At 41.2% G+C, this 26,771-nt stretch overlaps 1 protein-coding gene across 1 annotated transcript; it reads right to left on the reverse strand.

The window, feature by feature from the left end:
* Positions 1-5,082: 5,082 nt before the first annotated feature.
* slc39a4 (solute carrier family 39 member 4) lies at positions 5,083-13,415 on the reverse strand. The gene is made up of 12 exons (XM_070846752.1): positions 13,208-13,415; positions 9,708-10,070; positions 8,619-8,817; positions 8,224-8,405; positions 7,827-8,010; positions 7,330-7,502; positions 7,007-7,189; positions 6,500-6,589; positions 6,212-6,263; positions 5,969-6,121; positions 5,701-5,888; positions 5,083-5,616 (listed from the first exon to the last, which is right to left on the reverse strand). The coding sequence occupies exons 1-12, from the start codon at positions 13,406-13,408 to the stop codon at positions 5,488-5,490; spliced, it is 2,097 nt and encodes a 698-aa protein (XP_070702853.1). The 5' UTR covers positions 13,409-13,415; the 3' UTR covers positions 5,083-5,487.
* Positions 13,416-26,771: the final 13,356 nt, after the last annotated feature.

Here is a 26,771-nt window from a genome sequence, read left to right on the forward strand (position 1 = left end):
GAGTAAGTCAAAATAGAAGAGTCTCCTCTTTCCATTGCACCATCTGTACCACTGTGGCAATCAACTGTTGACTCAAGAAAATTGATTAGAACACAAATATAAACTTGTATTGGCTGGGATGACTTGTAGTTTTTGTTTGAAAAATCTGTGTAATGATTTGTCACTTTCTGAGGAGAGGTGTGGGATTTTCCTCAATTATTCCCACCTTTTGTTAAATATTTACTCAACTTCAGCAGCCGTGTGAATGTTGTGAATTATAATTTTGATTTAAGTGATTCTGCTTCATGGCCAAAGGAGCAGTCAAAGCCCAGAGACTAGTACATCCATGTGTCCACTCTACCTACAGTTTATGATAAATGGAGTCATTTATTAATTGTCAGACCAATATGATAAATATAAATTGTCGAGCAATAAGAGCAACTCTCAGCATTCAGAGCAAGAACAGCCAAGAGACATTCTCCGACCATTCTCACATCTGTTGATACACTGACACCTACTACTTATCTTTCCTTAATAACAGTCATTCACTGAAATACTCCACTTCAGACAGACATGAGATGGCTCCTTTCAGTCCTCTGCTGTTTATTTCATTTCAGTCTTTCATCTTTTTATGTCACTGCACCACATGACTATCTGATTAAATCCTTTATGAAGAGATAAAACTACCCATCCAGCCACCTAGAGTTTTTACATAATCCCACCTGTCTGCCTCTGCCTTCTTCATTATCTGTCTGTAAAATCTACCGGTGTCTACCAAAGCGACTGTAAGACGTGTGCAGTATAATGTGCGAGAAGCTCAAAGGTCCAGTTCAGAGGTAATTATCACATGTTTTATTGGGAGAGGAAGTTATATGACTGTAGAGGCTCATAAAACCTCTGAAAACGTACTGTAGAAGCTCAAAATTATGGATTGTTTTGTGTTGGAAAGCTGACTTCAGGGAAATTTGTTTTTCCTCTGTCAGCAGCTAATCTGCAGTTTGCTTTTTTTTTTTTACAGCACATGCTTAAAGGATCAGTACACAACCTGAACGATGTCATTAAATGGGTCATTTTGTCTGAGATAAAGTCAGACACCGGTCATGTGTGTGGTTATTCATACATCATGCTGTATATGTACATATTATGTTTCCTTCTTTGTGTGATGAGTTGTCAGCGGACTCTGTCCCTAATGCAGACATTCATATAGCCAGTAAATCGAGGAGAGGAGGAAGATAAAGTCAAGCTTCTGCTGTACCTCAGGCCTTATTATCTATAGAGACTGTGTCTGTCCCCCGACCACTCAGATCATTTAGATCTATTAAGTCCAACAGGAGAGGAGTCCAGCTTAAACATTTAATCCGAGTTAATACCACTGGTGCTATGAAACAGGACAGGAGAGTGAAATGTGGACTTTTAAACATCAGATCTCTGCCATCCAAAGCTGTTTTAGTAAATGATCTAATATCTGACCATGAAATTGATTTATTGTGTCTGACTGAAACCTGGCTACGTCCTGAGGAGTATGTTAGCCTTAATGAGGCCACTCCTCCCAGTCATATTAATACTCACATTCCCAGAGATTCTGGACGTGGAGGTGGAGTTGCAGCAATCTTTAACTCTAGTTTAATAGTCCAACCTAGACCCAAACTCAATTATAACCCCTTTGAAAGCCTTGTTCTTAGTTTTTCACACCCAACCTGGAAAACTCTAAAACCAGTGTTGGTTGTCACAGTGTACCGCCCTCCTGGCCCGTACTCTGAATTCTTAACTGAGTTTTCAGAGTTTTTATCAGACTTAGTCCTCAGTGTGGACAAAGTGATTATAGTAGGTGACTTTAATATTCATGTAGATAATGATAATGATAGTCTCAGCACTGCTTTTGTCTCACTATTGGACTCAATTGGCTTCTCCCAGAGTGTAAATGAACCAACTCACTGTTTTAACCACACTCTTGACCTTGTTTTGGCTTATGGTGTTGAATCTGAACAGTTAACAGTCTTTCCACATAACTCTATTTTATCAGACCATTACCTGATAACATTGAATTCTTGTTACTAGACTATGCTCTATATGACAGGGAGGTCCTCACTAGATCCTTATCTGATAGTGCTGTTGCCAAATTTAAGGAGGTGATTCCTTCAGTATTTCAGCCTGTGTGTCCCTGTGCTGTGGATGACCCCCATGCTAATCTTAGCCCCTCCCAAATTGATTATCTGGTCGATAGTGCTGCAGGTTCACTGCGAATGGCACTAGACTCTATTGCCCCTCTAAAAAAGAAGAGAATTAAAGAAAAGAGACAAGCTCCCTGGTATAACTCCCAGACACGTGAGCTTAAGCAACACTCACGAAGGCTAGAAAGGACATGGTGGGCCACCAAAGTGGAAGAATCCCGTTTATTCTGGCAAGACAGTCTTAAAACCTATAAAAAGGCCCTCTGTAATGCCAGAGCCACCTACTACTCCTCATTAATAGAAGAAAATAAAAGCAACCCTAGATTCCTTTTTAGCACAATAGCTAGGCTGACAAAGAGCCAGAACTCTATTGATCCTTGTGTTCCCTTAGAGCTCAGCAGTAATGACTTCATGAGCTTCTTTAATGATAAAATTCTAACTATTAGGGACAAAATTCAGCACCTCCTGCCCTCAACAGGGTCTGATTCAACTTCAAACTTAGGAACCATAGAAACAGCAGTTACACCTGATGTGTACTTGGACTGTTTTTCTCCAATTGATCTTGCCGAATTGACCTCAATAATCTCCTTATCTAGATTGCCAACATGTCTCCTAGACCCCATTCCTACTGGACTACTTAAAGAGGTCCTGCCCCTAATTAACACGTCCTTACTGGATATGACAAATCAGTCTTTACTAACAGGCTATGTACCGCAGTCCTATAAAGTAGCAGTAATTAAACCTCTCCTGAAAAAGCCTACTCTTGATTAGCTAACTATAGACCTATATCCAACCCTCCCTTTCTCTCCAAGATCCTGGAGAAAGTTGTAGCTAATCAGCTGTGTAATTTTCTAAACTCTAATAGTCTATTTGAGGATTTTCAGTCAGGTTTTAGAGCGAACCACAGCACAGAGACAGCACTGGTGAAGGTTGCAAACGACCTCCTTATGGCATCAGACAGAGGACTTCTCTCTGTCCTCGTCTTGTTAGACCTGAGTGCTGCTTTCGACACCATTGGCCATCACATCCTGTTACAGAGACTGGAACAGTTCATTGGTATAAAAGGAACTGCATTAAGCTGGTTTAAGTCCTATTTATTAGATCGATTTCAGTTTGTACATATTAACAATGAATCCTCTGTCCATACTAAGGTTAGACATGGAGTTCCACAAGGTTCGGTGCTTGGACCAATACTCTTTATCTTATATATGCTTCCTCTGGGTAATATTATCAGGAAGCACTTCATTAATTTCCACTGTTATGCAGATGATACACAATTATATTTATCAATAAAGCCAGATGAACCCAATCAGTTGGCTAAACTTCAAATCTACCTTAAGGACATAAAGTCCTGGATGAGCAGCAACTTTCTGCTGCTAAATTCAGATAAAACTGAAGTTATTTTGCTTGGCCCCAGACACCTCAGAGACAGCTTTTCTACTACCATAACTGCTCTGGATGGCATTAATCTGGCCTCCAGCTCATATTTGATCAGGATTTGTCCTTTAACTCCCACATTAAACAGATTTCTAGAACTGCCTTTTTCCATCTACGTCTTCATTGGCTTCCAGTAAAATCTAGAATAGAGTTTAAAATCCTTCTCCTCACCTACAAGGCTCTTAAGGGTCAGGCCCCATCATATCTTAAAGAGCTTATAGTACCGCACTACCCTACTAGAGCACTGCGCTCCCAGAATGCAGGTCTACTGGTGGTTCCCAAAGTCGCCAAAAGTAGTGCAGGAGGCAGAACCTTCAGCTATCAGGCTCCTCTCCTGTGGAATCTCCTTCCAGTTTGGGTTCGGGGGGCAGACACCCTCTCTACATTTAAGAGTAGACTAAAAACCTTCCTTTTTGACAAAGCTTATATTTAAGGGCTGGATCAGGCCTTAGACCAGCCCCTAGTTATGCTGCTATAGGCTTAGACTGCCGGGGACTCCTATGGTGCACTGAGCTCCTCTATTCTCTATCCTCCTCTTCCTCTCCATCGTTATGTCTCATGTCAGCCAAATGTCTGCCTCTAACTTGCTATCTTCCCCGGAGCCTTTCTGTGCTTTCTCATCTCTCAGGTTCCTGTTGATCCTGTGGATCCTGGTCCTGGCCCTGCTGATGTGGTTCTTTGGTTCCTGTGGGTCCTGGTCCCGGTCCCGCTGATGTGGTTCCCTTGTTCCTATGGATCCTGGTCCTGGTCCCGCTGATGTGGTTCTCCATCAGCCAATGGATGTGCGTCTGTCCTAGGCTACAGCCTGTCCGTCCTTGGGAGCTGGATCTCTCCTTCACTGTGGTGCTCCCGGAGGTTTCTCTTTTCCCACTGGGTTTTTTGAGTTTTTCCTTCCCGAAGAAGGAGGGTCATAAAGGGCAGGTGATGCCTCGGACTGATCCACCGGACTGATCCTTTGGCCTCATCGACTGCTGGACTCTTTATTAGATTGTTTGTTCGCTTACACTTGTTTATTTCAGTGAACTTTGTAAAGCACTATGAGACACTCTGTTGTGATATTGGGCTATACAAATAAAATTGAATTGAATTGAATTATTCACACATAGGTCTGTCTTCAGGCTTAAATGAACAATCTGTGATCAAATGCAAACATTTACAGCTACAAAAAAGACTTTTCATTTAATTCTGAAATGGATTCATGGATTAAGGTCCAACACTACGACTACATTTAAAAAATGTGAAAATATGTCTGTCAATATAGGTCTGTGTTTTCAGTTACGATCAGCAGAGAATCACCACTCTTGCGATACGGATATGGTCAAGAGCACTGAAAAGATTTTATTTATATATGTATATAATTAACAGATGACAATGCTTACAGCATACATTTACAAAATGTGTGTTTCAAATTTTACATTAAAATCCAGAATAATGTGCACCAAACACCAAATCACTTCAGGAAAATGACACAGACAGTTTAAGTCTCCATCCACATGCTGCTAAAACAGAAATGAGTACATAATGTTTTAAAGGGTTTAATTTTTCAAACAAGGTAAAATACCGTATATAATAGTGTATATACCAAATTCAAGGGGCAACAATGCATGTGTGTTCTGAATTTTAGTATCATGATGAGGAAACAAGAAAACAAAAAAATGTGAATTGACACTTTTCTGGCAGAAACACAGCCTTGTGTCAGTGAATAACATTGGAAACACGGTCACATAACCATAAATGTGGTTGAGGGAGTTTAAGGAACAAGGATCATCTTGCCACTGAAGCTTTTTCTCTCTGTCCCGCAGGGCCTAAACGTGGTCATGTATGTGTCATGCCCATAAACACCCAGTGAGAGATTGTACCAGGATGAACACACTGACTGGCCCGATATGTGTGATCTGTTTTAGAAGCTGATTCTCTCTTCATAAAGTGACAGCAGCAGCAGAATACCCCAGCCGGTCAGAAGGCCGACATTCTGCAGCAGAAACATCAGCCAGGGTCTCTTGGTGTGGGTGTGGACCATGGTGGGGAGCTAGAAGGAGACAGAGGAGCCATGGAGGATAAAGATTAACATATCAACAGCTACAATTACTGTCTGATTAACACAAATACTCACCATATCAGCCAGCCCCACATACAGGAAGAGTCCTGCAGTGATGGCAGCTATCCACTGCTTGGTAGCGAGGTTGGTGGATACAGACAGACCGATATACAGGCCGATGAACGAGGTCATGGCGCTGCCCACATTTAAAAGCAACGCCTTACGGACAGACATGCCGCTGTTTAGCAAAATGGCAAAATCACCTGCAGGGAAACGAGAGCAAAAGGAAATTTTTCATGAAAAATTACCAAAAACTGCCGGCCTTTGGGTGTGTGCTCTTTACCTAGTTCATGTGGTAATTCATGGCAGAGCACAGCTAGTGATGTGGCCAGGCCCGACTTCCAAGACAGGGAGAAAGCGGCACCCATCGCTAAGCCGTCTGCAAAATTGTGGATCCCGTCACCGATAGTTATCATGTAAGGTAGCAGACGCTGTTCTGTAGAGCCAGACGGTGACAGTTAGTGGTGGAGCAGCACAATCTGAGTACAGCATGCTTGTTTTTTGTGTTGGAAATGACTTTACTCACCTCTGCTGCGCTCTTTCTTCTCTGTTAGTTTCTCAATGTCCTCATAGCCGGCCTGAAATGTACATGTTATATACATAGAATGGAACTTAAAATGTGTTTCTTTTGAACACGGCTTTACAGTTTTGCTGAGGGCTTGTTACACACTGAAACATTTTAATAATTTGTTCTGTTGTGAGAGGTGAAATGCCTGTTCTATGCAGGTGAAGTAGATCCTCTTTACATAAGCAGCCATTTCCAGTTTTTATTAGTATTCCAACATTCAAGCGTTAATGCACTTATATTTCTCACCTGGTCTGCTGACTGCGACTTGTATTTCATTTCCTGCTGATACACCTCTAAAACTCTTCCATGGTCACAGTGGTGAGGCTCTGATTCTTCCTAAAGAGAGAAAGAGAAAATAATGAATAAACTTGGCCTGAAGGTTGAGGCGAAAGGAGAGATCTTGGGAAAAACAAGTACATTAGGATGTAAAGAACAGGCATTACATTGGGAAGATATGAGACTGTGAAATTTGCCGACATGCAGGGCAAATAATTTCTAATTCAGAGTGAAAACAAAACATGTGAGAGCTTTGTATGATTTGTGCACTAAAGCAAAGCAAAAATTGCTGGTCTTACTTCTGGGTTCAGCTGATGCATTACTTATCTATTTTACATTTTCCTTGTGAGTTTTAGCTGTGCAAATTAAGGACATGGTTTTTAATTTAATGTAAAATCACGAGTCAGCCTCATGTGTGTGTCCGTATCTATTCTCTTCACTGCTGTGTCTGTATTTTCATGGGATTTTTCCTCTCACCCCATGATGATGTTGATGATTACTTTTACATGTGATCAGTGAGAAGACCTTTTCCATCAGATAAAAATAGTAGATCCCACCAAGCAGCACCAACATCTTGTAAATGTAGTCTGGAGTTTCTTCCTGGTGACTGTCCTCTGAGTGGTCATGTCCGCCGTCTGAGTGCACATGTAAACCTAGAAACTGGACACACAAGTCAAAATGAGTATGAGCTGCACAAAAAGTCATTGTGATAATAGATGTCATGAGAAAGCTGGTAAGCCAAGTGGTCATGATGAATACCAAAGTATAAGTGAACTCAGCCTAATAGTGAAGTCACTCACCATGGGTAGCAGGTGCAGTAAAGCATCTCCAGACAGTGACCCTGCTGCCAGGCTGATGCAGAACTGGATACACATCTGGAAGACGCTGGTACAGGCGGTACACAGCAGCACCACAATGCCAAACATGGACGTCAGCGTTATCACCACATTGGCAATGGTTGCATAAATGTATCCTACGAGAGAGAGAGAGAATAGAAAAGCGAGGAGGAGGTCAGAGAAGTCAGAGATAAACGGTGTTCCTTCTCTTTGGAGGTGATACGGAGACATCTTTTAATTATAATTTGCAACAAAATGAAGCATGAAAATGCATATGAGGAAAAAAGGATTATTAATATAATCTGGTCATTCTATAACTATAAAGGTGATAAAACCTCATCACTTTACAACCATGTGGATCAAACTTACAACCTCAGGGAACTTTCAGGTACAATTTTTGTTCTGTCATCAACAGGAGGAGGCAAAGTCTTTCAGAGTCTTTCAGAACCACACACACTTACTCTCAGTCTCGGTGAGCTCATCTGGTGTCTGCAGATCTGAGGCGATTGCACAGGCTCCGCTCAGGATCTGCTGGATGAGCGCAGGGCTGAGCCGAGCCAAGTCGGCCTGAGTCAGGCTACCGAGGGCAGAGCTGTTCTCTGCCAGACCGTAGATCAACACCAGCTCTTCAGCTGAGACACAGAACTGGGAGGAAGTAAAGTGAAACATCTAAACACAAACTGGTTCAACTGAGGCGCAGTAACAGTAACAGTAACAGTAACAGTAACAGTAACAGTAACAGTAACAGTAACACAACCTCCATGGACTTTACCCTGCTTTCTTCTGTAAAGATTAATTAAACCAAATGTACTCCTCTGTCACCTGTGAAAACTCACTCCGGTGTTTTGGTAAAAATACCTGATCCCAGGTGGTGTTTCCTCCTTGCCCAACATAGTGTTCATGGCTGCTCCTCTTCCAGCCTCTTAAACCACTATGATCACCATCAGCGTGTTCTGCTTTGTGGTGGTCGTGTCCGTGTCCGTGTTCGTGTTCGTGCGCATCAGGTCCGAGGTTCAGACTCCTCATGAGAGCCTCCAGATCTACAGAATGCAAATACAACGTACACTTGAGCGACAACCCCAGCATTCAACTGGTTTTCTCATAAGAAGAGCTGATAACAGTAACTTTTTCTTAGCTACTAAAAATAGAAGGAAAAAGAAAGAAAATAGCCATGAGGTTTACAGAGTCTCTGAGTGAAGAACCTCTCCGTAGCTCTACCTGTGCATGTATCTGTGGCTATGCTAAACATTTACCCCCGACAGTGAGATTCTCCGACCCCAGGTAGTTCACGATGTAGTCCAGGAAGAAGCTCTCCTCGGGCAGGGTCCTGTTAGTGAAGCAGCGACCTTGCAAGGCGTGATACAGGACGCGACCCAAAACTGCACCCACTTCCTGTGTTCGGTCTGGTGATGCTCTGACCCCTGTCATGATGTCACTGGCTGTTAGGCAGCTCTGGTTGCCATGGTGATAAGGGAGAGGAAGGACAGAGATATGGATATGACAAAGGAGAGTTTTACTCGCTTTAATTCATTAATTGTCATTTTAATAAACAGTTCCAGCTTCTAAGTTGTGAGGATTTTCTGCTCTTTTTGTTTTTATGTGACTGTATATTGAACATTTTCAGGTTTTGGATTGTTGGATTTTCAAAACAAACAATTTGATGGCATTATCTTAGACTTTGTACATATTGTTATGCATTTTTTAAAAATTATTTTCCAACTTTTTTGGCAAATTAATGTGATGACAAAAGGGCTGTCACGTTTATCAGCTGTCTTGTGCTTACTTCAGGATACAGTTTTGATTTGTAAGACATTTATCACAGATTTGGGGAGGTGATTCAGTTTTACACACGCACAAATGAGCCTGTTGTCCCCCCCTACCATGTGTGCACGCTTGTTAGGGATTCCTTTTTGTTTTGTGAGTCTTGTCCTGACTTTGCTAAACACTTAGAGAGGGCACTTTTCATTATGATGGCTGTTGCTACGGTGATATGGCTGATATGAGTCAAGGGCAGTAGGTCTACTGCTGGCATCATCCAAGTATGATAAGATATGTTGAGTGATAAATGCTGACACTGACCATGATCGCAGTTAAACCTACTCTGAGCATTCATGTGCATGGCTCGTTAACAGTGACACTTCATCATTGACTTGTGACAAAGAATTTAACCAGAGAATAATGTTTCCTTCTCAAATAGTTTAACTTGGCAAAGTAAAGCTTAGTATTTAAATATTTGAAAGGGAAAAACGCAAAGATTTCAGAAAAGTTTCTGTGTGGCACAGATGATCATGTGACCCCCTGAAACTAATAATTCCAAAGTAGTTTGCTAATTTCATGCTTACCTCACTGTGTGATGGCTCATAGTGGTCCTGAAGCTCTTGCAGCAGCACCTTCACTCCATGAGTGTCCATGAGCTCGTGCTCGTGCTCGTGCTCGTGCTCGTGCGTCTCGGTCTCTTCATGCAGGTGTTGGTGGTGATCATGAGTGATTTTATGCAGCAGATGACCGGCCTCCTCTCCCCATCTCCCCTGCCTCACTGCGGTGCAGACCAGGCCAGGAGAGGAAAGGTACAGGACGCACCCGGCAGCCAGAGAAGTAAACTGAGACACACTGATGGTCACATTTTTTCCACCTTGTCCAGGCTCATCCTCTTTATGACTGGTGTGCTTGCTGATCAGCTGGTGGACGGCATCTGTTAGATCACACTATGCAGACGGCAAAACATCCACACAGAGAAAAAAAACATACATATAGATCAATAAAAGAAACGTTACTGACTGATTTTCAGGGTACAGCCGTCTTCACTTCCATCTTCCTGTAACCTGTTCTTTGTGCAAGTAAATTAGCAACACAGCAACTTAAACCGCAGTCAAATACCTTGTATGTGTTCACTTGACCAACAAAGCTGATTTTTTTTATTGCATTTTATAAGGGGCAATATCTTCTGATTAAAGGAAGGCAGGGAAGTGGATTACAATATCAGTGGATGCAGACAGGAAACGAGCAGAGGTTAAGGGTTAAATAATATGCTATATAGATACTTTTTAGCTATGCTATATATATACTATATAGCCACTATATATAGGAGTGAGGAGAACAGCCTTAGAAAAGGGTCAGATAACCCAAAGTACAAAAAACAAGCAAAGAGAAGAAAAGCACATTTCTTTGCTTACCTCTGGTTGTATTTACCCTGGTTTTCACATACCTTCCTCTGAGATTTCTGTCTCCACCCCAAATAAAACAAAAGATAAATGGACTTTTGTTTGTTGTGTATTCGAAAAAAATATAAAATCCATCTAATGATCCAGTTACTTTTCAGTGTTTTCAGTGAAATTACTTTTGACTGAAGAAACATGAACTTTTGCGGATTGATTTTTTAATGAATGTAATTTTTCAGTGCTTTGGACAACGCAAGTAACATTTCTTTCAGTCAATTCCATTGTGTTGGACTGGCGGTGGAAGAAGACCGAAGTCTCAGAGAGTACAAACCAAAGCTATCTGCATGGCTAAATACCAGTAAGTGAGAAAAAAACAGATGTGAGTTGTGAACGAACTCCTTGACATGACATTATGGTAAATGGTCTGTATTTGTAGAAAACCTTTCTAGTTATTTCAACTACTCAAAGCGCTTTTACATCACATCCTCATTCACCCGTTCACACATCATTCATACGGGAGGAATGTTATTTGGAGGAGACTATTCTTTCATACTCATTCACACACTGAAGCCTTGCTTCAGGAGCAAGTTGGGGTTCAGTGTCTTGCCCAAGGACATTTCAACATGTTGACCCATGGGAGCGACCCACACTACCACTGAGCCACAGCTGCAACATTAGAGGCTTTGACTGTGCATCACATGCGATTTATTATTTTATTGAATCTCTTGCAAGATAGAGTTATAGTACTTCTGGCAAGTGCTATTTATGGCAGGCAAGTATTTATATTGTTCTTATTTTTTTGTTCTAGTTTATTTCTTTATTTTACTGTACATAGAGAGTCAAAATCCTTGTTTGCTTGTACAAACTTGGCCAAATAAAGATTATTCTGATTCTGATTCTGATTCTGAAGTGCATGCTGCACAACAAGCCTTTGTCTCTACACGTTTACTGCCTAATTTGATATATTCACTGCCAGATGCCAGAGCTGTTTGACAGAAGACACTTATCAATCATTCAGGTAACAGCTGACATGTTGGAAGTTCAGGGACTTCACTCTCATTCACTCTGATAAAGTGGTCAAGTGGTCCAGACTAGTTCTGCTAATGACAGGATACTTAAGTTGCATTGAAGCTGTGAATGTAGAGCCATGTTGCAAAGCAAGAAAACTGCAAATGTTCATGTGTAATATTCAGAAAATCACTACCAAGTAAAGTCCAGATACAATGGTCTGGTCTTTACTTGACATGACTTAACTAAAACAAAATAAAATTCAACAGGACATCATTAGATTACAGTCACATTACGTTAAATATGTCAAACTTCAAAGGAGAAATCCTTCAATGATAAACGTGTTTTATAGTAGTTGAGGTACAATGTGCAATTAACCCTCCTGTTGTCCTCGGGTCAAAATGACCCGCCACTGTGTTAAAAACCAAAAAAAATTCCCCTAAACGATATTTTTTCAACTTGAAATTTGATGACTTTTCCTAGACTGACCCCAACATTAGAAAAAGTGAATTGTAGCCTTTATTCACATTTCCATGTAAGCTGTACAAAAAAAGGTACAAAGATCGTCTTCGGGTCAAAATGACCTGACAGTCAAATTGAGTTGAAATCACAGTCACAGAGTTAGTTACACACCACAGAATGTGAGAAGGTTTTAGTTCTGTCTCAGATCAATCAGTAGCAGACATAAATAAGACAAGACAGGTGGTCTTCTTGCAGACTGCACTGCCTTTGATCTGACCCAAATGTAACAATATCGCCCCTTTGTCTGTGGATTCCCAGAGGCTATAAAGGTGCTGCAGATGACTGTACCCCGAATTATCTCTGTGCTGAAGCCATGAGTGCTCGTCATAACGTCGAACAGGCTCTAGAGCTGATTTTTTCAGATGTCCAGCAAGACAACTGTGATTCAGAAGAGGTAGTGGAGGATGTATCAGAAGAAGAAGATGGGGAGGAATACCCTATAATACCCATAATCTTAGCAGGTGTATACAGTCATGTGACTGCAGCTAGTCTATGGGATGCAGAGGGTGGAAGGCCAATTTTCTGAGCCACAATGCCACTCAAACTCTTTCACACCTACTCAAGACTGCTACGATTTGATAACCGGGAGTCAAGACAACAAGAAACAATAATACAATTGACAGTGTCATAGCAACGAGTGGTGTCTTGAATAAATGCAATCTTTCTGCCATGTGAAGAGGGAAAACTCAGGTATTCACACAATTTGTGGTGAATGACAAGTTGTTTCTTCAAGCAAAATAAGATTTGGTGTTTCAAATTCAATTAAGTTGCTTATATTGGGGGTTTAACGAAGATGGGTCATTTTGACCCGGAGGACACGGGGTGTATACAGAATATGAGGACAACAGGAGGGTTAAAGAAGTAAAGTTAAGGTTTTATTTTGTGCCCATTCTGACAAAATTAGCATTCATTTTAAATGTCTTATCTTTATTCTAACAATCCTTTAATTGCATGCGGGCGGATTTCATAAGAATTTTCTTTGTGTAAAACGTGCCTGTTACATTTAAAAGCAGCAGAAAGATTGTCATTAGGAAATCCACTTTTATCATTGTGACCATGTTAATAACTTTTGGACCTCGACCTCCCTCCACAGCGCCTGCCGGCAGCCGCCCGACTCTCCAGCCTGGCGGCGGAGGTAGGCTAATAAAACTCACCTTTTCACACGACACTGCGCCGCACTGCACACGTTTCTCCAGTGTATTAAAGAGGGAGCGAAGGGAGGCCCCAGTCAGACTCTGCTGTCCCGGAGACACCGCGCTGACCACGGCCCCGTACGCCTCCTCTACAGCGGGAGACCCCGACACAAAACCGAACAAACCCCAACAGGCAAGAACCAGCAGCGAGGAGGAAAACATCGTAAACGTTTCTTTAAAAACCACTTTTATGGTCCCTGCTGAGAGTTTGTTAATTCAAAAAGGAGAGCAGAGGAGGCTGATAGAGTCTGGAGGTGTTTCTACAGACACATTGACGTGTGCACAGCTCAGCTCGGCTGTTATCACTATTAAAACCACTGCAGTTTCACTGCACATGGACTCTGGATTGTGATTGGCTGAGACGTGGCTCGTGCTGTCCTATACCTGTGTGTAAAACCCACTGTCACCTGTTCAGGGCAGACGGGACCTCTGCAGCACACCTTCATGTGGCCATATGATCACACTTCATGATTCATCTTCATCATTATCACCTGCACTGATGATTATGCTCAAAATGTCAGGTATCATTTTATCTGAAAGATCGTCCTCAAAAAAATAAAATTTGGAACAAGCTGAATTGGGGATAATAGTTGTTTTAAGTTTTGATCAATTATTAAGATTCTGCCAAAAAGAACAAATTGTAACATGAAAAGCTAGATGTTAAGTTATCTCCATCTTTTCAAACCAAAAACAAATATAAACACTCTGTACCTGACTTGGTGCCTGAGTAAGTCTTTTTTTCCCTCATCAATCTACACACAATACCCAATAATGACAAAGTGAAAAAAGTTTTTTAGAAATTTTTGCAAATGTATTAAAAATAAAAAACTGAAATATCACATGTACATAAGAATTCACACCCTTTGCTATGACACTCAAAACTGAGCTCAGGTGCATCCTGTTTCCACTGATCGTCCTTGAGATGTTTCTACAACTTGACTGGAGTCCACCTGTGGTAAATTCAATTGATTGGACTTGATTTGGAAAGGCACACACCTGTCTATATAAGGTCCCACAGCTGACAGTGCATGTCAGAGCAGAAACCAAGCCATGAAGTCAAAGGAATTGTCTGTAGACCTCAGAGACAGGATTGTATTGAGGCACAGATCTGGGGAAGGGTACAGAAAAATTTCTTCAGCATTGAAGGTCCTGAAGAGCACAGTGGCCTCCATCATTCGTAAATGGAAGAAGTTCAGAACCACCAGGACTCTTCCTAGAGCTGGCCGCCCATCCAAACTGAGCAATCGGGGGAGAAGGGCCTTGGTCAGGGAGGTGACCAAGAACCCGATGGTCACTCTGACAGAGCTCCAGCGTTACTCTGAGGAAATGGGAGAACCTTCCAGAAGAACAACCATCTTTGCAGCACTCCACCAATCAGGCCTTTATGGTAGAGTGGCCAGACAGAAGCCTCTCCTCAGTAAAAGGCACATGACAGCCCGCTTGGAGTTTGCCAAAAGGCACCTAAACGACTCTCAGACCATGAGAAACAAGACTCTCTGGTCTGATGAAACCAAGATAGAACTATTTGGCCTGAATGCCAAGCGTCACGTCTGGAGGAAACCAGGCACCACTCATCACCTGGCAAATACCATCCCTACGGTGAAGCATGGTGGTGGCACTGTATATATCATAACATCAACTAAATTTTTACACCAATCTTGCCTCATGCTTTCATATCAACTGTAATTGTTCAATAACGTGGAGCCATGCAGAGGGACGCTTTGAGTAAATGTGTTTGGATTTGCTTCGCTGTTCAATGAGTTTGACTGATGTGTTGTTAAGGGTATTGTGAGCCACGCTAACACAGACACAGGCTCCTGCATGCAAACTAACCATCCCGTAACCAACCAGTTTCTTGTATGTGAGGATTTGCTGTTTTTTTTCTTTTCATAGTTTTCTTTTCTTTTTTTTAAATAACTTTGAGGTTTGGACTGTTGCTTGTACAAAAACAGGGTTATATTATGAAGGCTTCACTTTGGGCTCTTGGTCATTGTGACAGCATTTATCAACTGTTTTCATTACTTTCACAAATCAGAATCAGAATTACTTTAATAATCCCCAGGGGGAAATTGCTTTTTGTTACAAACCAACCAATCAACCAATTACTGGAGACAATAATCATCAGATTAATTTCTAATGAAAATATCATTACTTGTAGACCTGTAAATAGTTACAAATTAGAAAAGCAAGAAAGATTATAAGAAGCTGAAGGACCACAACAGTCACAGTGAGTCAGACTGCCGTACTAACAAGTGGTATGACCAGCTCGGCGCCATACTGGGCCACATGGGCCTGGGAATGTTCTGGCACAAAATGCTCAAAGCTTGACAATCCGTCCAGAGCTGGAAGGGAACCACAAGAACAGTGACTCACGTGGCTCTGGTTAACAGTTCCTGTACAAGAAGCCAACACAAGATGAATGTGGTTTCATAGCCTGATTACAATGTCTGTAGTCAGGACCAGAAAGTGGACACTGCTGTAATTCTTTATATCATATTGAATTACAGATATGCTTTCTCATGACTAAGAGACAAAAAAGTACAGAATGTAATGAACCTGGAACTCACAAGAAAACACAAAACAATAACTGTACTGTTTTCTTTTTCTTTTTAGATTAAATTCATTGTCCCTGACAGAGATCTGTTTTCACAGCCAGTGGAACACAGAAACACGCAGATACAAACAACACACAATACATAGAGTCCCCATAATCATACAGCCCAACACACAACATTGTCAACATTGCAATGGCCGAGGGGACTAAACTCCTGGGTTTTTAAGGTCCTGTGTCTCTGTCTGGATGGCATGTATATGGTCAATTTAAATGAGGATGAAGGTGTAAAATTTCCTATTTAATCTTGTAAAACCAATCTTCAATTTATAATCGCTTCAGCTGCACTATTGTAGGAGAGGACCGATGTTTGATTAAGTGCGAGACAAATGTTGATAAACTTTTATTGAATTTAACCCTCAACTGTGAACAGCCCCACTATGCCGCGTTTCCACTAGCACTACTCGGCTCGACTCGACTCGACTCGGCACTGTTTGGTTGCGTTTCCACCAGCACTAGTACCTGGTACCAGGTACCAGGTACCAGGTACCAGGTACCATGATTGGTCAAGATGTGCGGTGGTGTCTGTGTGTCCACCCTGAGAGGGAGGGAGGGGGGGGGGTTACAGACACACAGCACAGTGAGCACATGAACTGGAGTGAGGGAGAGACAAGAGAGTGAGAGAGCACTGCTACATAGTCAGACTGCAGGCAGGACAGGTGAGAAACATGAGTGACAGAAAATGTAGCAAAATTTGGACAAATTTTAATATAATTGATAGTTTTAGGGCAGAGTTCAGACTTTGCAAAATTAAAATTTCACATCAGGCTCCACAAACAACCTGCACAGGCATGTGTGTACTGTTCACCATCAATTCAGTTAGAGGAGGAAAGAAGCAAGGGAAGCTGCTGTTAATGAAGGTGCCAGTGTGTCTACTGCTCCTACAATGTCTACAGCATCATCCAGGACAACAGCACAGACACCAAGACCTGCAGCCCAGAGCTCTATGACCCCAGTACAACTAAATAATTTAAAATTAATAAAGCAATATAAACAATAAATATTCTATATAATGTGTTTTTTACATTAGTAATTCATTTTACATATAATTTGGTAATACATTTATTGAAGCAACCAAAAAATCTGAGGAGCCACTTGGGAGCCAAAAGAGCCGGCTCTCTAAAAAGAGCTGAAATTCCCATCACTAGACGCTACAGGGGGGCGCCACCTCGTGGTGCTCTTTGGTATTGCAGCACCACCACAGTTACTATACTGTGTTACATCACAATCAGACGGAACTCGTACTTGGATGTGATGTCATGCACGACGTCACAATCAGACGGAACTCGTACTCGGATGTGATGTCATGCACGACATTGCTGTGACAGCACATGTGAGTTTGTAAATAGGACCCTGGTAGATCTGCAGGGTTACCGCACTGCCGGAGCTGGGGGGCACCGTCGGGCTTCGCTTCACCCAGTGGGTCACCACGTCACCCATGTGTAATCACACACGTCGGCTCCCATTGCACAGAATTGCTTGTGTGGGCGAACAACCCGTTTATAGGGGTTTGTCATATAAGGCAGGTGTGAGTCTTTTTTGTTTTACAGCTGACCACCTCTGCTGACCTCGGGGGCTTTAAGACGTGGTGCCTCTGGTCAGCCGAGAGATGTAAAGACACAGACTGACAGACACAGACAGACCGACAGACTGACCGACACAGACTGACCGACACAGACACAGACACAGACACAGACACAGACTGACAGACACAGACACAGACACAGACACAGACTGACAGACACAGACAGACCGACAGACTGACCGACACAGACACAGACACAGACACAGACACAGAAAAACAAACAGGCAGACAGACGGACACAGACACAGAAAAACAAACAGACAGACAGACAGACAAACAGACAGACAGACAGACAGACACAGACACAGAAAATCAAACAGACAGACACAGACAATCTGACACAGACAGACAAACAGACACAGACAGACAAACAGACAGACAGACACAGACAGAAAAACAAACAGACAGACAGACAGACACAGACAAACAGACATGAGCGACAGAAAACGTAGTAAAATTTGGACACATTTTAATATAATTGATAGTTGGAGGGCAGAGTTCAGACTTTGCAAAATTAAAATTTCACATCAGGCTCCACAAACAACCTGCACAGGCATGTGTGTACTGTTCACCATCAATTCAGTTAGAGGAGGAAAGACAAGCAAGGGAAGCTGCTGTTAATGAAGGTGCTAGTGTGTCTACTGCTCCTACAGTGTCTACAGCATCATCCAGGACAACAGCACAGACACCAAGACCTGCAGCCCAGAGCTCTATGACCCCAGTACAACTAAATAATTTAAAATTAATAAAGCAATATAAACAATAAATATTCTATATAATGTGTTTTTTTACATTAGTAATTCATTTTACACATAATTTGGTAATACATTTATTGAAGCAACAAAATATCTGAGGAGCCACTTGGGAGCCAAAAGAGCCGGCTCTTTTTAGGGAGCCGAGCCAAAAGAGCCGGCTCTCTAAAAAGAGCCGAAATTCCCATCACTAAATCAAACCCACCGATATCGATACTTTTTTAAAATTTAGGTGGATGCATAATCAATTTCAATCTAAATTTGAATGATCTTTCATGTAATAGAGAGCATCCGGGTCGCTGACGGCGGAAGTAGCTGAACTCTTAAGTGATAACAACGAAGCAAAATTGTGTGTTTTTTTAACATTAAACGATGTAAACCTGTTCTGATAGGACCTCCAAATACAAGTATGAGCTTTAACATGAGGAGAATATGGCCCCTTTAAATTATGCTGTTGTTGTCATTCAAACTTGTAGCAAGGGGAGGGTAAAAAGCAGAGCTTATATGACCAAACTCATAATTTCAGTGTGACACTGCCCAGTTAGGCTTATGTTTTTATTCTAGCAATAGTTGTAGGTTATCAGTTATCAGTCATGATTTTTTAATGTTTGCAATGTTTTAAATCTTAATTTATGTGTGCTGTACTACAGTCTTCTTCAACATGTCCACCACACACGCGGTATTAACACAATCTCAACAAAACGATGCCCCTTTACACTTTAAGGATTTTGATGGTTAATATTCTTTACATGTTTCATTGAATGAATGAGCTTATGACAAAAACACTCGTTTTTGAAGAAGAAAAACACCCAAAAAGGGATCTGAAATAACTTGTCAAGTGTTACTGAAGATGAAAAGATCAAGTTTGTATCCAGTAGTTAAATTTACAAAACCTTCTGTATATTTGCATGTGTGTGTGTGTGTGTTAATGAATTTCACCACCAGATGGTGCAGCCGCTCTGTGCACTTGAAACAGTTAATGCATCTGAGCTTCAGTCCTGTAAAACCTGTAAATACCAAAAATAATGTAAAATACAGAATGTGTTTTTTAAAAGTGATACCTCAACTTATATTAAAATTGATCATAGAAATAATAAAGTTGATAACAGATGTTAGCTGTCCAGCTAAACTATTTTAATTATTACTGAAGTACAATGAGTCATAATTGTTAACATATTGTACTTTATCATTTGTTTGATTGTAGTACGTAATATTAAACAAATGGCTATTACAAAGAAGCAATGATTTCCTTTTGTTCAAAATGTATCATTTATATCTGATGGGAAAATATATTTTGCTCTGTATATCCCGATGCATGTGCGATGTGTTAATCCATGACTGTTACTAGTTTTGAGCTTCAATATTCAAGATCCAAGAGGTTGTGAGAATGTGAGGTAACGAGGTATGACAGCAGTGAAAGGAATAAATACAATAAAGACATGCGTGTATATATCCAATAAATATAAAAAATGAAAATATAAGCCTAACATCAGATATGATGAAGAATCATCCTGACTTTTTCTGCTGTTGCTTCAATTCTGAAATGTGAACTGAAATCATGTCACCACCCACAGTCACTCACTGACGGCCTCAGAAATCATTGAGGGGAAGGATATTGAGTTGATTGGCTGCACATCACTTCACACACATGAACAGACAGCAACACACACACACACACACACACACACACACACACACACACACACACACACACACACACACACACATACACACACACATACACACACACATACACACTCACACCCTCACAGACTGCTTATGGCATGGGACCCTAGACATCTGCCCCTGCACGCACACGCACACGCATGCACACACACACACACACACACACACACACACACACACACACACACACACACACACACACACACACACACACACACACACACACTCACACTCACTCACTCACAGGCATGTTGACCCCCACACAGCTAATCTTTGAGACAAAACACACACTGTCCAGTGACCTGTTTCTACACCCCCCATTGTCATGTCACTCTTTGTTACGTTGTCTGTCATACAAACCTGTGGATGTTCTCAACACACACATTCATCAAGTCCAACACTGCATCTCACACACACGCACACACATACACACACACACACACACACACACACACACACACACACACAGGTATATCAATGTACTGTACACAAACACACATGCAAGCACAGCTCATCATATTAGTGTTTCCATTTGCTAAATCAGTAATTGATACTTTACATTACATTCGTACATAACATACGGTACACCCTGGACTGATCGCCAGTCAGCCACAGGGCTGACACATAGTGACAGACAACCATTCACACCCACACAAGCATGTGGAGAACATGGAAACTCCACACAGAAAGGTTTAGGGTTCAAACCACAAACCCGCCAGCCAGTGGATTCAAACCTGAAACCTTCTTGCTGGGAAGCAACAGTGCTAACCGCTGCAGCCTTTAAGAACAAAAGTCAGTGTGCCATGGCGGCCCCATCATTTACATCACCTCTATAAGAAAGCCTAAAAAATACTTAAGAAATATTTAAAAAAGGAACATTTTAAATTGCCCACAAGCTTTAAAAATCAAGCAAAATACAAGGTCACTGTTTGTTTCTGTAAAACCAGCACCACAGAGGGAAATATGCTGCAAGAACAGCGTCATTGCAAAGTACATCTTCTCACCTCCCTCCAGAGAACAGAAACATGAAAACACCAGAAAAGATGAACTGCTGACTCAGATTGCAGATTCTTTTTGTTTTCTTTACTACTTGTCAGAACTGCTGTTGGGTTTGTTGGCCTGGGTTGGAAAATACTGTTCAATCTTACTCTTCTAGTACTTTAACTAGAGGCTTTCAGTTTCTTTCTTTGCGGTGATGATGCAGACATGAAGCTGAGGAGCATCTTGGAAAAAGAATTTCCTCTCACGGTAACCACGATACTGGTATATCCACACTTCTCTTTCTTTCTGTCTCTCACCGTAACCTGTTCTGGAGAATGTTTTTAGACGGTTCGGTGAGAGGTGGTCTAAGAATGATGTGACAAAGCAAGACAGATTTCAGTGTTTATTTTCATTATTCATTCTTTTCTTTTCTTGGGTCTAGAGAGTTTATGATTTGTTTTGTTTTAGTTTTGATTTAGACATTTTTTCATTTTTCAATTCATTTTCTGAGCATTTGTATTCTTTGCCTTAAATACCATTTAGGAGTAAGTGAAGAGAAAGAAAAGAAAGAATAGGCCATTGTGCCAAATCGAGTCAATATCTTTTCTGTAATCAACAAAGCAAGCATATATTTTTCCTTTATTTGCTTGGTGTATGTTTTTGGATTAGAGTGCGGAGAGTAAATATACAATCGTTGTTCTATCTTTGGGTATAAAGCCATTATATTAAAGGATTTACTTAATATGCTGCTTTCAATCAGATCATATTCTTAAATTTAATATCCAACAAGAATAACTAAATAATTAGAATTCACACATACACCCCTTTAATTATTATGATTTAGATTGTCGTTTTTCAAAATAGGAATAATCCGTCCCTTGTTCCAAATCCCAGGACAGGACAAGACCACTTTTTAGAATCAGCCTTAATAATTTCAGTACAGCCATTTCAAGTTTACTACTGTTGTGTTTACACCTGTCCTGATATTGTCAATACCACAAGCCTTTACATTCAGATCAGTCTGTTTTCTTGTAGAGCTTCAATTATAATTGGACTGTCCAAAGCATTTTGGTTGTCTTTATTTACATTTTCTAATTATTTCAGTTTGTCAACTAAGGACATCTGATGTGTGTTTAAACCCTCCTCTCTCTCTCTTTCACTGTCTCATACACACTTGCTGCCTGGCCTCAGCCCTACTTTCTTTCTGAGGCTGATGTTTGCATTACAGAAATAAAAGCATGACGACTAATCCAGTTATATGTTCCCTGGACGACACACACACCCACACGTAAACACACACACACACGCACTAAGATGCACATAATGCTTGCATAGACACAAACCTGGTGAAACGCAAGAAAGCAAGAATAAAGACACACATGTTGCAAGTGGACGAATACAGACTCACAGACATAACTGCAGACACACACACACACACACACACACACACACACACATACACAAACATACACACAGAAAAACACACATAGGGGGCATGTGATTGAAGCAAGACCCCCTGTTGTGAAAAAGTCAAACAGAGCTTTCCGGAGCTCTGGAAATAAATACCAAACATTGGTAATCCACACACACACACACACACACACACACACACACACACACACACACACACACACAGATAATCTCCCAAGACAATTTCCCACAGAGCTGCACACGCTTCCTATGGAGTGAAAAGAAGAAATGAGGGAAAAGAAAGACAGGATGCAAGATCTTCTCCTTCATCCCACTCCTCTCTTTTTAATTCATCAAGAACACCATTTAAGTCCATTTAGTCATTTAGATGGTGATTCAATATCTATCCTGTCACACTGAGCAGCAACATGGAAGCTTTTCACTTTCACATTATGCTTTTATGTAAAAAAGTTACCCTGCTCTCTTTTTGAGGCCAATTTGCCCCAAAAAAGAGGTGAAATGGGACAGTAAAGGCATGACAGAGATATTTAGATGTTTCTGTCCTGAAGAACGATGAAGATAGAGGGAGGAGGACAGGATGAGAGAGAAAGTAAAAACAGTGACATTTAGAGAGAGAGAGAGAGAGAGAGAGAGAGAGAGAGAGAGAGAGAGCAGGTATGTCCTACATGCATGGACACTCAGGTCATTCCAGATAATTATACTACCAATGGCATTTCCTTTCTCCTCAATACATTTATTAATTTACTGTATTAACCCTCACATGCCCAACCAGTAGATGATAAAAAATAGGTCTCTCTCTCTCTCACACACACACACACACACACACACACACACACACACACACACACACACACACACACACATACTGTACATATATGTGAAGTTTAATTGGTATAACGGTGCTATTTAGCGTTCATTGGTTGAGTTAATTGTGTCCTTAATGAGGACACCATTTCTTCCTATATCTAATTAAAGGGTAGTTACACCACTTAATTGTCGGTGTCCTGAAAATGACCGGACAAGTTGAGAACTACGGTCCTGTGGGACCTGAATGTATGAGGACATGTCCTTACTTTCTCAGTGTCACACATGCTGGTGTATGAAAGCAGGCTGATATATGGATGGAAAAATGTTGTTATACAAAAAATCTTTGACGGCAAACTGTAACTTATGGACATCAGACACATTACATGAGATGACATTTGATTATAGAAAGAATTGGCACTCATATGTATTCATACATGTGTGTATATATATATATATATATATATGGGGATGATCGCTGTACTATTGAAGACATTGTGTGTGCTAACTGACTTCAGGCCAGTTGCCTGACTGTTGACTTCATATGTAATAAAAACCTGGGAATGGCTGTTGCTCCATCTCCTCAGACCTCAGGTCCGCCATGCACCTGACCCACTGCAGTTTGCTTACAAGCAGAAGCTTGAAGACTGCAAAGTGTCCTACCAGTCTTGGCAAATATCTATGAGTGAATGAGCATCGCAAGAAATAATTACTGGGTGAGGACCAGTTAGCTCATTTATGCAAACATATCTTACAGTTGTGAACTATGGACATGAATTAATTCATTTTAATCTGTGAACTGAACTTAACGCTACACTGGAATCTGTTCTATTTCCTAAAGAGGCTGTGACACTTAAACATCTGCAGGAAAACACCGTTGGCCGTTGCCAGTGTTCTCCTCTGGGCTGTGGTGTGCAGCAGTAAGAAGAGGGATGCTATGTGGCAGCGCAGGCTGGTGGGGAGAGCCCTGTGGTTGGCAGGGAGGTGGATTTCCTGGTGTCAGTGGCAGAGAGAAGGACCCTAAATAAACTGTTGTCCATCATGGAGAAAGCCCGCCACTCTCTGTACAGCACATTCACGATGCAGAGGCATCTATTCAGTGGCAGACTGCTGTCTCAGTCCTGCTTGACAGACTGACTGAGGAAATCTTTTGTCCCACAGGCAACACAGCTACACAACTCCTCTCCACGATGGCAGATGACTGAAACTGAATACTCACCTGCATCCTGTCTTTAGGCTGCTGGACTGTCAGTCACTGGCTGTGTCAGTCTGTGCACAATTCGTTCAGAGTCTTTATAGAGAATTTTACTCTCTTACAGTCAAGAGAGGTACATATAGCTGACTTACTCAGGTGTTAAACTCCACATACAAATTAATACTTTTTGTATGAGAATAAATCAGATGACAGTATGAAAGGGGGATGCTCGTAGTGATGAACCTACTACCCAATTACCTGAATCTGTAGCTCTCCTCAGACTTATGTAGCTTTATGGTGAGTTTCAGCTCATTTTTAGCTGTTTGGTCTACAACTTTACTGCTTTGGTTCACTCTTGCAGCTCTCATAGTGTCGTTTTCGGGTGCAGCAGGCAGCTGATTTAATCGCAAAAGCTCTAAAATCTCCCAATTTACACTATCTGCTCAGCACCAAACAGCAGAAAGACACAGTTGATGACCAGCTGGTGATGATAGTGGAGCATTTATCACAAAAGGCAGACATTTCCCTCATGAGTTGGTAGAGACCAGAGAACAGAGGGGAAAAAAAAGACTTAATATTGGACTTACATTCATCAGGTGGACACAAACATGACTCCAAATGAATGACAGTGTTTTTTATGCCACTGTCATGAGTCAGATCCAGATCAACTCCAAAATCTAATGGGCTCCTTTTCGGCTCATGCTTCACCCTTCCACCAGGTTTCATGATAAGTGGGCTGGTAGTTTTTCTGTAATCCTGCCGACAAACAGCCACACGAAAACATAACCTCCTCAGTGGAGGTAAATACTCACTTCTCCCTTTAAATGAGCTCAACAGGAAGAGCTCTAACATGCGTCTTTCTATCCCTGGATGAGGTGAGTAACTTTGCACAGTTGGAGCATGATTAGCATAATACATGTAGTTTGTGCAAATACGTGTATTGAGGATTTTTTATGGAAGAAGGCTTTTTCTGAGAATCCTCTCTCTCTCTCTCTCTCTCTCTCTCTCACTCACTCACTCACTCACTCACTCACACACACACACACACACACACACACACACACACACACACACACACACGGTCAAATGTTAAGGATTTATTAATTCATGGGTTTAAATCTTAACCACGTTGAAATTTTCAAGCTGTCAGATGGACAGAATGATTGAGAGAGAGAGAGTAAAAAGAGGTGGAGGAAGGGAAGGACAAATGGTAATGATGGAGAGAGAGAAAGGGAATTGGAAAAAAAATCAGTACTTAAAAATAATAACCATGTCATGGCCTGATTGGTTTGGTTTTCCCATATTTAACTCAGTGGACTGGGAAATGAGAGAAATACAGAGAGGAATGGTGGCAGACTGAAAGAAAAAAATGAAACAAAGGACAGGGAATGAACAGAAGATGAAGCAAAGAGGGGATGGGGGAAGGAAAGAAACAGAAGAAACTGAAGAATAGGGAGAAAAAGGGAATATGTGGTGAGTTCAACATTAGCCAGCATTCAAAGCTATTATTGCTGTTTTTGAATGAAGCCTCAAATGTCTGTCGTCACATTCATGATATCATCATAATAAAAAAAAAGATCCTCAAACAATAAAGTTGCAACACTTGGGATCTCCATGTTGCCGCAGTTGTTGCTCCCGCTGCGGTCCCACATTCAGGGCGGTTAGTTAGTTGTTGTTCCACGACAGGTTGACGGACTGTCAGACTGTTGTTGTTATCTTAGATGCTAACTAACTTTGGACTACACCGGCTTGATAAAATAACTGATGATAAAATATCCTGGTGGAGCAGGTGTAGAGTGACAGCTTTCTATTGGAAATAGCTTCAAAGTCCACTGACCGTGTGCTAAGATAGTGTTAAAATGCACAATGATACTTTTTACTGTTTACTGAATATTGTTATACATAAACGGCCACCCGTGGGAGAGGGTTCAGAAACGATATCTGTGCTCTCAGATCTCACAATAGTGTGTTGCTGGGATTGAGACAGGACCTGAACAAAGCTGATTTTCTCCTGTTTTGTCTGTTTGAAATTTTTTTCAACTGTCAAAATGTTCAGCAGATATGTGGCTTGTGAAAAATGGGTCCAATATTTACTTCAGTGACTTTGGGGTAAAAGAATCAGTGCTGAAGCCCACATGACACAGATACAGGAAAAGGCTCCTAAATGGACCGTCTCTTTCAGTGCAGTGTGAAGCAATAAAATGTCAAAATTCGAATGAAGCTTTGAAGCTCCAAAATATCACAAATTGTTGCTTTTCATGTGACTTACAACCAAAATAAATGAATTTTACAAAGTGTGGAACAATTCTTTTAATAAATGTTGTGTTTAACATTCATACCTTCTGACTAATATATTGAAAGATGGCTTTTACTTGTACTAGAAAACTTGTTTTGCTAATGCTGCAATTCGTAATTGTTAGGAAAATAAACCCTGAAATAGCAAGACAATGTTGTACATAGTTCGCTAAATCTGCTGCTTT

Source organism: Pempheris klunzingeri, chromosome 16, assembly GCF_042242105.1.
Source record: "Pempheris klunzingeri isolate RE-2024b chromosome 16, fPemKlu1.hap1, whole genome shotgun sequence".
Classification (NCBI taxonomy): domain Eukaryota; kingdom Metazoa; phylum Chordata; class Actinopteri; order Acropomatiformes; family Pempheridae; genus Pempheris; species Pempheris klunzingeri.